This window comes from Pollachius pollachius (assembly GCF_949987615.1).
Source record: "Pollachius pollachius genome assembly, chromosome: 19".
NCBI lineage: Eukaryota > Metazoa > Chordata > Actinopteri > Gadiformes > Gadidae > Pollachius > Pollachius pollachius.
Genome location: NC_136952.1, coordinates 17,196,306 through 17,209,034, shown reverse-complemented (window position 1 = coordinate 17,209,034; position 12,729 = coordinate 17,196,306). Strand labels below are relative to the sequence as shown.

Sequence of the window (12,729 nt, the reverse complement as noted above, 5' to 3'; positions counted from 1 at the left end):
TAAAGTGCAAAGCAGCGCTTTTGTTTATGGTATGGTTACATGTGTTTAAGGTATAGTAACAAAAACTTCCCTTTTTACTTTGGTCTAAGCATGTGTCTAGTGTTCAAGCAATGGGCAAAAACTATAATGCATTTCTGAGTTAAAAAATCTTATTCACTATTGATTAAACTAACTTTAATTGTAACTTGCTACAAGGAAGTGAAGGTAATTATATGTTTGTGTAATAAGTTATGGCGACCACACATCACACACAAAGCTATATCCCCCTAATCCGGTGGAAAGTTTATTTAATTTTTTTTATTTTGTATGGGTCAGTAGTGGGAAAGAGACGGCCCCCATGAAGTCACTAGTGTACCAAATGGCTCCTTAACTGATTCGGATGTTTGCCACATTTGGCCCTCGCTATTTATTATGTGTCTGTGTGCTCTCACAGGAGCCTTGTTTGAGCAGCTAATCATTCATGGACTCTATCTAAATTGGATGCTCAGGCAGAAAATCCTGTACTCCTTTAACGGGCATCTGAACACTTTTAAAAAGTCCGTGTCTCCCATTTGGATGGAGCCTAATTGAAAAGCAAACAGCACACTTGGCCTCACACAGCCATCGCTGAGTGATCCGTCCTTAGCTGCTGCTGGAATGGACAACCCCCCCCCCCCCCAGAGTTTTCTCCAGAGCTGCCAAGCGGCCCTCAGCCTGCTGGGGCTCGAGGATAAGTGTTATCTCACGTAATGCCTCCTGCTCACTGGTTTCAGCCGTCTCTGGGACAACTCCAGGCCTGGGCGCTCGCTCTGGGAGAAGGTCCAACCTCAACGTTCTGAGACCAGTTCATCTCACACACCATCACCACATCCATTGATGATAGATTAATATCTGATTCATTCAACGATTACCAGTTCACCAGTAGTTTACCAGTAGCAGCAAACACCAAAAGAGAAGCTCCAATAAAATGAAATGAGATGAGCAGGAGATGTGAGTGTAAGATGAGCCGTTAGAGGAGGGAGGGCAGAGGGCTGGAGGTACACGACCAACAGATCAAACCACAGACAGCCTCCTGCAGCTAGAGCAGAACCATCATGTTGTTCAAATGTGGAGCTCATATGGAATTAAGTCTGAATCAATGAGAGATGTTGTTGAGATGTGTTTTCCTTAGGCGACACATAAAGGCACACCTTTAATACTTCAGTTATTTACTACACCCTCACTTTGCTGACCTTTACCTTGCTGTATTGTACCAGCCTCTTCCAGCCAGACGACATTCCCCTTGAGACCAAACCTGTGGTGAGCTCACCAGATTCAGTCTGTAAAAGTTGTGCTCGTACATCTCATGTTTTCTGGCCACACGCATGTGTGATGGCGTATTAATCAGAGGAAATGGTAGATTCATGAACTATCTATATGTTGTCGGTTGCCATTATTCGGTGATGTGAGTCGAAATCAATTGAATGACCAAATTCTTTTTGTAATGTTGAAAAAGTAGAAAGAACTTGACAGTTGAAACATCCAACACCCTGTTGTAGATTATTCATGTTCTAGGTCAGAACAGAGAGAATGGCTTTTACCAAAGTGTTAAAGGCAGCAGACCAGAGATAGAAAGCAGTGTCTCCTGACCCTTATTCTACTTCCTCTCCTGGTCCCGCTCAGTGGGGCTGAAGCACCTCCTGTATTAATGGCTCGGTAATGGTACAGGATAAACAGCCGACCCAGGGCTCCCTCTGTCATGCTGCGGGCCCCTAAAAGGACATTTCTCATAATGATGGCCCTTCAAAGCCCACTAAGAAGATCCCTATAGCCAACACAAGCAGACCCAGAGCCACTGTTTGCCGTCTTTCAACATACATCAGCACACAGCCGATTTAACCTCCTCAGGACAGCGAGGGGGCTGTCCTCCCCTGTGAGCCCAGATTTATAGCCCTGCACTGGGCTGGTGTTCATGCACATCAGATGCTAATGGGATTGATCAGCTCCTACAAGACCTCCGTTAGAGCTAATGTATAACTGAACTAATAATACCTGATATCCATGTGTCTCTGCTTCTTTGGGGCCTGACACATGGCTCACCAAAGGCCCTTTCCACTGAGCGGTCATCGCAGGACCCACACCATCACTGTCGATCACACCTGGACATAAAGGACTGGTGCTCTCCGAGGGGCAGTTCTCCAATGCAATGAGCTCTGGCTTTAACACACACTGCTGCCATTGCTCTTGTAAAATAAGTGGTTTACTTATATCAGTCAGCTTCCTTTATCTGTATTGCTCTCTCTCGCTCTCTCTCTCTCTCTCTCTCTCTCTCTCTCCTTCAAACTCTCTCTCTCTCCTTCCATCTCTCTCTCTCTCTCCTTCAAACTCTCTCTCTCTCCTTCCATCTCTCTCTCTCTCTCCTTCAAACTCTCTCTCTCTCTCCTTCAAACTCTCTCTCTCTCGAAAACTCTCTCTCTATATATCTCTCCCTCTCTCTATCTCTCTTTCTCTCCCCCCCCCCTTCCTCTCTCTCTCTCTCTGGATGTCCAGTAGAAAGGCAGTAGTGTGTTTTCCTCATTAATTGATCGTCTCTGGTTGAGGTGGAGACCTGCCAGGGGCGAGATAATGCTGTGTCCATTAGAACAAGGTCAACAGTCAACACATTCCTCAGTTGTTGGGCTATAACCACACATTAACTAATATACACACACACGGTCACACATCCTGCGCACACATAAGCACACACTCACGCAAAAGCACCCGTACAAATACACACTTGCTCGTGCATGCACACAAACACATACACACACATGCGCACACACACACGCGCACACACACACACACACACACACACACACACACACACACACACACACACACACACACACCCACACACACACACACACATACAATTGATTATCCACTAATTGTTGTAATACAGTGCTGTACTTTAGCCCAACCTGTGTCCAGGGTGTGGTCAAGGACCAGCTCATAGGAAGTATGACTGTCCCGTTTACCCCTCGACCAACCAGCCACAGATCACCACTGCAATACAACATAACACCAAGGGTATAGGGCAATACCTTTCTGACTAAACTGAATATATTTATACGCACGTGTGTGTGTGTGTGTGTGTGTGTGTGTGTGTGTGTTTAGTCCTGTTGATTTTAGGCTGCACAATTTGTGAACCTTTACACAACCCAGAGGCTGAGATCAATGTGCGCTGTTAGCTTTGGATGGTCCTGCATGTGCAAGGCCACCTGAATCAAGCCACCACATTGCGATGTGTTCTGTGAACTCATTTAACTTCCTTTAATCTGTTTCTTTCTGTGTGTGTGTGTGTGTGTGTGTGTGTGTGTGTGTGTGTGTATGTGTGTGTGGATTAGTGCCTGAGAGAGAGCAAGGAAGAGAGAGAGAGAGAGAGGGGGGAGAGAGAGAGAGAGAGAGAGAGAGAGAGAGAGAGAAAAAAAGTGAGTCCATCGCTACATGGATGAATATAAATGTATGATGATTTATTAACACAATTTCAACTGAATTTGATCAACTAATTATGTCACTACAATGAATGATATATAGTATGTAATATAATATATCTATATATCTATATACTGAACTGATACTGTAAAAACAACGGCAACACCATCGGTGAGGATTCAATAATTAACCGAACAGAAACTCCGGGTGTTGACGCGCGGTGGATGGCTGATTGAAGTTACATGAGCTCTGCGAACCCATGTGTTGGTGGTTGGTTTTGGGGCGGGAAAAGGGGTTAAGTTAAGAAGAAATTCAGATATCCAACAATCACACCGACTTCCAACGCTTCCTTATTTATTCGAAAATATGAATAATATCGTAATACAAATAAAAGGCTTGAACTGAATTTACGCTAATTCTTGGCTTAATATTTAAATCAATTAGAAATATTTTGTCAATCCTCAATCAAAAACATGAAAAACTGATTCGGTCAAAGTCTTTTTCATAAAGTAATCTCACAATACATACATAAGAGGTGAGGATAATTAATTTATTCTACTATTCCTAAATGTTAACAATACAAAGAATAATAATAATACACATAATATAATAATAATAATAATAATAATAACAATAATAATAATAATAATAATAATAATAATAATAATAATTTATTTTTTTTATTAGGGGTTTTACTATTCCTGTAATTATCAAACTCATTATTATTCTAATTATTTTTATTGATATTATGGTTGCTAATATTTAAAGAGGACAGCGTATCGTTGAAAAGTTTCAGCATGTCTACTGTAATGTTGTAGCCTAAATCTGGCCGAAATAAATTATTATTAGCCTACCGCTAAATAGATGGATCTATTCCTATTTATTCCGTTCCTAAACATTCCTAGGTGTTGACTGCTCATCCTCCTGTCTTAACAAAAATGAACTGAAATAGTCGGAAATCCTTGTTTTTTTTAATACTTTTATTGATTATAAAATATGATCGTATCGTTGTTTTTGTTTTTTAACACACACACACACACACACACACACACACACACACACACACACACACACACACACACACACACCTCGTCCGATGTCGCTGCCAAATAAGTCACAAAAGCCTAGACAACTTTAGGTCTAGGGCGAAAGAAACTCCTTCTAATTGTGATGATGAAATCAAATTTCATGATTTAACGTCCCAGTTCGTCTGTTGGACAAGATGTTGTCTCCGGTGAATATCGACTCTCCCGTTCAAACCATAGAAACACTTAAATCATATTTCATATGAAGTCAATGCGGTACACGGGCCAATGCGAGATACATTCCCACCGAGCCAGCGGGCTTCAGCAGGCCTTGGTTTACATTTTATTTTTCAGGCCAATTGTGGAGCAACTCGTTATTTAGAGTATGTTTCTCTGAATAAATGAAGCAAGGAAAGTCTTCAGCTCGGTCCTGAGAGAGTAATCCTGTCCGCCCGCTCTCAGCGGGGAGGGTTTGACTGGAAGTGGTCCTCTTCGTGGTCTTCAATGTCCAGCTCCAGGTCGGTCTCGTGGGAAATGTCTGAGTCCGAGTCTCTGTGTGACTGCGGCGAGGCGGCCGAGCGGGGCCCGCGGCCCTGGGGGCTCCCCGGGACCGCCCCGCAAACACTCGAGGCCACGGTTGCTTCAGGGCCTTTAGTTCTCCCGGGCCCCTCGTCTTCCACGTCCCTCTTAGCCGCCAGCGGGTTCTCCTGTTAGACCAAAGTAGATAGAATTACTGATGGTACTTTTTTGGTATTCTGTGTTGTATATTATTCTTAAATATACTTATTTTTGTATTAGCTTAGTTACAAACAATTCCATTCGGGATTAGTGGGCCGATTATAAATGCCGTCGATGTGTATGCTACTTAATGATAAATACACAGGCCTAGCACATGTGAATGAACCGTGTTTAAATGACCTGTTGGGTCGTTTACCTGCTTGAGTCTCCGCCACTTCGCTCTTCGGTTTTGGAACCACGTTTTAACCTGATACACATACCACATATTAGAAATAATAAAATAATAAAATAAAAATGGATGATATTATTACGTCTGGTGAGCACAGTTCAACATACATTGTGTAACAAATGTCCTCTCTGAATGATTAAAGACACCACTAATGTGTGGTCACCTGTCTCTCGCTGAGCTGCAGCATCTTGGCCAGCCGCTTCCTCTCCGGGGGTGACAGGTACTTCTGGGTCTCGAACTTCTTCTCCAGCTCGATGGTCTGGTCGTTGGAGAAGCGGACCTGGCCGCCTTTCCTCTTGTGCAAGGGCCGCTGGATGAACGGGGGCCAGAGCAGTGGCTTCCCTGTGGAGAGACCAAACATAAGATTTAAACTATAAGAAATAAAATAATAAAAGAAATAATAAACATGGATAAACATGACTCAATACTAGAGGCCGAGGCCGGACCTCCTGCTGGTTGCGTGCGCGCTTTTAGGGAAGAAGGTCGTGACATAGAAACTATGGCCAAATATCCGCTCATGTGCTTCCTGCTGTGCGGTGAGATTACACCGCTGGCCTTGGTCTAAACACACAGAGCAGTAGCCTATAGGAACACTGTGATCAGGACATGCGTTATTATTAAAACGGTTCGTTTGTCCAATTACATCAGTTGCACAACTGTCACATCAGTCTCCATACGACTTTAAACACTAAGATAAGACTTTAAACACTGAGCCTATTCATGGAGATTCATGAAGAGCAAAACCACGAGATGCATGATCCACCAAACAAGGCGCCTGCCTTTAAAGCTCATAACTCTGGAATTAAATATCTCTCCCATATTAATAACTTATAAACCATCATCAACAATGTCAACACGAACCCCCCGGAATGCTGAGCTCTGCTTTATTCCAACGCTCCTCTTCAGAAGGGGGGGGGGGGGGTAGAGGAAGTGCAGCAGTATGTGTGTGAGCGGAGCGGCTATCAGAGGCCGAGTGTTTCCTGAATAAGGCAGTATTGAGGATGTCGATAAAACAATCAGCGGCGTGCAGCGGCCTCCACCAGGAAACGTCTGGCCCGGGGGGAGAGGGGGAGGCCGGGGGAGACAGGAACCCACTCAACAGCTCCTGGAAGCAGATTTACCCTGCTATCGAGCCCCTCACTGCTTCCGGTATGAACGGAACGGACTTGGCTTGTGCAGAGAGAAAGAGAGAGAGAGAGAGAGAGCGAGAGAGAGAGAGAGAGAGAGAGAGAGAGAGAGAGAGAGAGAGAGAGAGAGAGAGAGAGAGAGAGAGACGGTTCGGCACACGTGCACACCAACTGCCGCGCGTCCCCTGACGGGCCCTACTGAGGAACCCTGATAGAGACAATACAGCGGTGGAATAACAAGTGATTGAGTGTGTTTTAGTTTCTACTCTGCGAGAGGACTTGCTCCTCAGATGTTTCTGAACAATGGACAGGAAAGAGTCGGGCAGCTGGATGGAGGCTGCGTTATCCTGTCCCGTATAGCATTCAAACTTTGTAGAGCAGCCTTGTTTTTAGCAGCCACTCAATAAACCACCCTACGCGCAACACACACACACACACACACACACACACACACACACACACACACACACACACACACACACACACACACACACACACACACACAAAACATTGGATGCTGTAGGTTGTAAGTTAGATTACATTCCAATGGTCTGCCGGTCTAAGTTCAGGTCTTCAACAAACCAAAAAACAAACCGTTTATCAGTGAACAGGAGAAGCCAAGGGTTGGTTTGACCTCAGACCACAGCTCCACAGGTCACACAATACAGTGAACACACTATGTTGGTTTACTTGGCTGTCAAAGCCCAGAAGTTCCCAAAGTGTGCTCCGATGCTAATGATGTCTTAGTGTTGGTTCATATAGAAAATACAGGAAGGTGTGAACGCATAATAAAACATAAACACTCTCAAAGGACCCCTCGCTGTTCCCGGCTTCCCTGAATGCTTCCCCTCCACTCACCCATGGGGTCGTGCCGGAACAGCGCGTGGGCATAGTCCCCCATGGAGCGGCTGTGCGGGTGGGCGTGGAACGGGTAGATGGAGGCGTAAGACGACGCGCTGAACGCCGCCGCGGTGTGGTGCTGGAAGGCATGGTGGTGGAGAGGGGTCGGCTCGTAGATCGGCGTGCGATAGGCCGTGATCAAACTGGTGAAGGACGAGTTGGGGGACGGGAGGGTCGGCGTGGGCACGAGGAGCGGAGCCGCGGAGGAAGAGCCCGGCACAGACGCGGAATGGGAAGCGGCGGGCGGCGCGCTGCTCCGGCCAAGTATGTCCTCGATGTAGAAAGGCGTCGGCGGCGTCAGGTGGACAGGTGTCGGCGCGTAAAGAGGCGCGCTCATGGTGGGGGACGTCGAATGATGGAACTGCATGAGGAGAGCCGTCAACCTCCGCTGTCATGAACCGCGAATCCTCCGCCGCCCGACAGCGCTCCAGCAAGTACCGAGGAGCGCCTGGACTAAACCTCTGGTGGTCCTACTGCGTCCCACAACGGGCTACCGGCCTGCACTCGGACATCTGGGACCTTCTCCTCCTTCGAGTTCCCAATGCGCGTGGATTCCCCTCAGGTGTACCGGTCTGTCTGTCCCCGGTTTGGTCGGTCTGTCCCCGGTGTGGTGGGTCAGTTCCCGGTGTTGTCGGTCTGTCCCCAGTGTGGTCGATCTGTCCCCGGTGCTGTCGTTCTTTCCCCGGTGCCTCCAGGTCGCGCTGGTCTGCAGACTTTGAAGTTGTGTGTCAGGAGCCAACTGTTGCGCTTGCTGCTCTCCTCCTTTCTTTACGCGCAGGGACTGCAGCTTCCTGCAGGGGGCCAGGGGCCGCCTGTGATTGGCTCGTCGCAGTTCGACAGGGGGACAGAGATTGTCGCGAGGGAAGAACCGAAACATATTCATTTGATAATGCTAGCTGAAACCACTGACCACTTGTTTGTCGCGTTATTAAAACTAATCATGACGACGCAGTGGAGGGAGGGGAGGCGGAGGGATGACGTCACCGATGAGATCCACCTCACGGGGATTGATTTGTCCATAGGGTCGAGGGTGATTATCTATTTAACCAAACATAACTTAAATCAGGGATCTTAAATAGCCATTGTCTTTTGTGTCGTATTCATTCGATGTATAACCTCGTACTTCCATCTCATCTCGGGGTGATCAGGAGATATTCTTTTTTTAAGAAAGCATGAAATAAGCTGACATGGCTTTCTCTATACTTTTGAATCCACACCAGAAAAACAAATGGATCATAATAAACAATACTACTAATTTCATGTTTTTAGGCACAAGCAAACATGTTTCTAACCATGTGTGAATCCAAAGCCTTAGTGTTACATCCAGATACCATCCTTAGTATAAATGGTATAAGTCATTATCTGGGCTCATACGGTAGCCGGCCGGGGTGATTAACTCATCATTTGAATGTTTGATGTTTGCTGGGGGGTGGATACCCTCGCTATCAGCGCGGTTATCAGACAGCCGATGAACGTGAGTCACTTTAATAGCTCACCTAATAGATCTGTATTCCCTGCGGAGCGTTTCCCCAAACCGGTTAAACAGTAACTCAACTTCTCTCTCTAAAGTCGTCCAACGTGGGTCACTGCCCGCTTCTATTTCATCAGACCCTGATAGGCCCATGGCAGACCCTTGATAGGGGACCCATACATCCATCCCATTCAATGCCACGTTTCGATCTGCAGCGCGTCTTGGAGAACTTTCTAACGGCTATAGTTCAGATAAACGGAGCGCAGAGTCAACAGGGCAGGAGCCGCCTGGCGACACATCCCCACACATGAAAGAGAAGCTTCACAGCTAATATTTAGACTGGGACAATCATTGCAAGCCATTGATCGGCCAGCAGCCACCCCGTCCAGAGCTGGTGATAACTGGGCAGAGGACCGCTTATCAACTCTCTTTGTTCAGACATCTTCCTCCTTCACCTGGCGCCGACAATATCTCACATGTCCTCATCAATTCACAACAATGTAAAATCAGGTAGAGTGGAAATATTTGTCCAAATATATAGGTGCCATTTCTTTTCATATGTATATATATATAGGTGCTATTTGTTTTCATATATATTTATATAAATTCAAAACCAATAGGTTGGTAAGCTCTGTCATAGTAGTTCTAATAAGTTTAGCCATCATATCGCAGCCCATGGTAATGCTCCCTAGTAGTTGTAGGTTTCAAACAAAGGTTTATAATATAATAACATTTGATAATTTAATAAGAACATACATGCAATAATAATATAATTACAAATGTTCTGATTGTTACTTTGAAACAAAAGCAAAGCATAGGTGGATATGAGTGAAAAACACAGCACACCTTACACCATTTTCTAGAAAGTCGTTGCTATATGGCGTAGCAATAGAACATTTTTGAAGAACAGATAACCTTTAAGATGCTAATTTGCCACTTATTAAGATGAAATGCAACAATAAGCGGCTGATTAGCGCCCCCTACTGGATCGATTGCAGGGCAGTATATATCTTAATTATGATCTGGACCCCTGGTGCTTCATCCTCATGGAGAGACAATACTGCCACCACATATTTAATATCTGCTCACCGTTTGACAGTTGGCAAAGCACGTCAACTTTTTGATATTCATCCATATGTCACAAATTAATGAAATATATTTTACATTTGTATGCATAATTATAAACAATCGCTGTCTTTGTGAATAAAACGTCTATATCTGAATTAGAAACAGCTAAATAACTATGTTATGTGTCTCTGTAGGCGACACTTTTTTCTTGCATGTATTTTAAAAGTACAATATGTAACCAAAGTATCGTACTTTTTGTGAAGATTGGTATTCAGAATAGGGAAACATGCTAAATACTTTCATCTCCGACAACAATGCCACAGCCAGTATGGTCATTATAATCATCTGCTCCGACCTGTGTGTTCTGATTCACTTAACCCGGGTGGCCAGATATTAAACAAATTGGCACACATACAGACTGTGCGGCAGCCATTGATGCAAACAAGCTAAATGTATAAACTGAGATTAAGCCGGATTCAACCTGCCCTAAATAGTCTTGTCATATTTCTAAGAAGCTCCATGAGCAGAGCCATCTTAAACAGTACTGGTACATATACATATAAAACCTATACATTGGCCTATCATCAAAGTGTATTGCTCGTCGTCCCTTTTCATTGTCAAAATAGAAAAATTGCGCTTGTTTCAAAACATAATGTTGAGCTAGGCTCGTCTTGCGCTCGTTTTCGTCCAGGGCCCTCAACCTGGCAACCCGCATGAGCTCGGACCCCAGTAGCCATTTTTAAATGCTTGTTCACATGTTAATACTGCTCCTTTAATTACTCTTTTGCTTTCACTCATGTTGTCTGTATGCAAGCATATAGAATTTCCTCAAAATCCTATTTTTCTAAAAAACTTTATGGGTCTTTTCTAATTCAATGGCCCTGAAACGAATCCTATTAGTCAAGATAAACTTCTATAATGAATAATGTATAATGTCTTAATGTATTCAGTGCCGTTGCTTGGAGAGAATTCTTCCTACTTGTATCGCAGCTGCCTCTCTCCTTCTGTATATTGTCGGTTCTCTTAAGCCAGTTACCCTGATGGGCAGTATGGTGCTGCTGGGTGATTCCCTGTGGACCCCAGCCGGCACAGGTTGGGCTTCCTCTGCTAACACTTCTTGGGATTCAGGGCATTGGGCTTCTACTTATAGTCAAATCTCCTAACCTTTATGCCTCCTTTACTTAACCTTTGGTGAAAACATCATTGGGTCAAGGAGAGGTGAAAAGGTGCTTCCTTTGAACATAGGAAAAGACAGCACTGTTTTTTTTTGTTGTAGTGCCATTTTCCGAAGCTTGGACGACAACAGGCGTTCTTTCGATCCATGCCTTCTTTTCAATCAGGTTATTGCAAACAATGGGAATCACTAGGTCTGACTCGGCCAATGGGAATATTTAAGGCCACTTGAATCCCAATTCACATGTGAAAAAAAAGAGGCTAAACTTATGTTGATGTTAAAATTAACTGCCCCCAGTATTCTAACTTAAAGTCTGCATTTTATTTTCTTACGGTGTATATTGTGTGCTTACTAACCAGCAATAAATTAGTTCATTTCGTATCAAATAATATGTTTCTTGAAATGGTATCCATTAATATCAATTTTATTTTCTTCTCTTCTCTTCTTCTGCTTTACCAAGTCTCTCATGCGTCTTCGCATAGAGTTGGTAAACTTCGTTGGTGGACTGTTTCTTTAAATATTGCCGTCGTAAAGGATTATGGGATACCAAACCTTTCGTAAAGGTTGGTCAGGAGTAACCTATGCTAAAGTAGGGTTAAAGGATGCATCGAGACACCTTTCCTAAGCATTTTTAGAATTCATACCACCTCTCCTCCAGGTACTTCCGGATCATCTTGTTAGAAAAGGAAATTTCCTATGCAATAAAGAGAATCCGTAGAGGCCCCTTTAAACTCTAATGACCCTGGGGTTGCGATGATCCAACAGCTATCAGCCCACTGTTACTACGCTTTCCCTATTGATGCTACATGCTGGACACCGCTTATTGCTGTATATTATATTATTAAAAAAAAAAATAGATACAGTTATTAGGTGAGTGCTGCATGCAGCGCTCAACTATTGTTTTTCAGGTTTTATTTGGTGAGTGCTGTATGCAGCGCTCAACTATTGTTCTTCATAAATGTTATTCTTTCTTTCTTTCTTTCTTTCTTATTCTCTACAAACTTTGGGACCTATGTCCTTCCTCAAATTTTCACCTAGAGACTCCATTCCAATTTGTGGATGTTCAGAATAGCTTGGAATCGAGCGCTTTCCAGATCTTTTAAATATTTTATACTTTTTAAGATATTCTACTTTTAAAATACTATCTTTTTTTAACATTACTTCAACTGTTTACGACTTAACTAAATCAATTTTCTTCAGTTCAATTCATTTTACATTTCTGCATTTTTAGCAAAGTTTTTGCCCTTTTCATTCAGCTGTCACTTTATTTGTTTCCAACCATTTACATTTTCTTAAATGGTGTGCATGTTTACATTGTTTACTCCATTTAGACTTTTGAACTTTTGTTCAAATCCCTTCACATGATTTAAGCCATTTAACATTTCTTTATATCTTAATCTATGTGGCTTTATTAAAAAATATTTCCAACCTCAATTTGCACCAAGGGCGTTGGAACCGGGGGGGGGGACGACGAGGACGTGTCCCCTCCAATATTGGAGACAGGCGCATTTGTCCCACCTAAAAATTATACCGGGGGGAGAAAAATATTTTATTTTATTTTGAAA

At 43.8% G+C, this 12,729-nt stretch overlaps 1 protein-coding gene across 1 annotated transcript; it reads right to left on the bottom strand.

Annotated features, from left to right (window-relative positions):
• Positions 1–4,407: 4,407 nt before the first annotated feature.
• Positions 4,408–8,169, bottom strand: hhex (hematopoietically expressed homeobox). The gene is made up of 4 exons (XM_079756523.1): positions 7,410–8,169; positions 5,588–5,766; positions 5,392–5,442; positions 4,408–5,164 (listed from the first exon to the last, which is right to left on the bottom strand). Exons 1-4 carry the CDS (start codon positions 7,816–7,818, stop codon positions 4,916–4,918), a joined length of 888 nt encoding a protein of 295 aa, XP_079612649.1. The 5' UTR covers positions 7,819–8,169; the 3' UTR covers positions 4,408–4,915.
• Between the last annotated feature and the right edge of the window lie 4,560 nt (positions 8,170–12,729).

What these genes read in the sequence shown, in the direction of transcription:
- hhex (XM_079756523.1), bottom strand. Translation starts at nt 7,818, where the DNA reads ATGCAGTTCCATCATTCGACGTCCCCCACCATGAGCGCGCCTCTTTAC. An exon ending in GTTCCGGCACGACCCCATGG is followed by an intron (nt 5,767 to 7,409) that starts GTGAGTGGAGGG and finishes GTCTCTCCACAG; the next exon opens with GGAAGCCACTGCTCTGGCCC. An exon ending in AGTGGCGGAGACTCAAGCAG is followed by an intron (nt 5,165 to 5,391) that starts GTAAACGACCCA and finishes TTGGTCTAACAG; the next exon opens with GAGAACCCGCTGGCGGCTAA.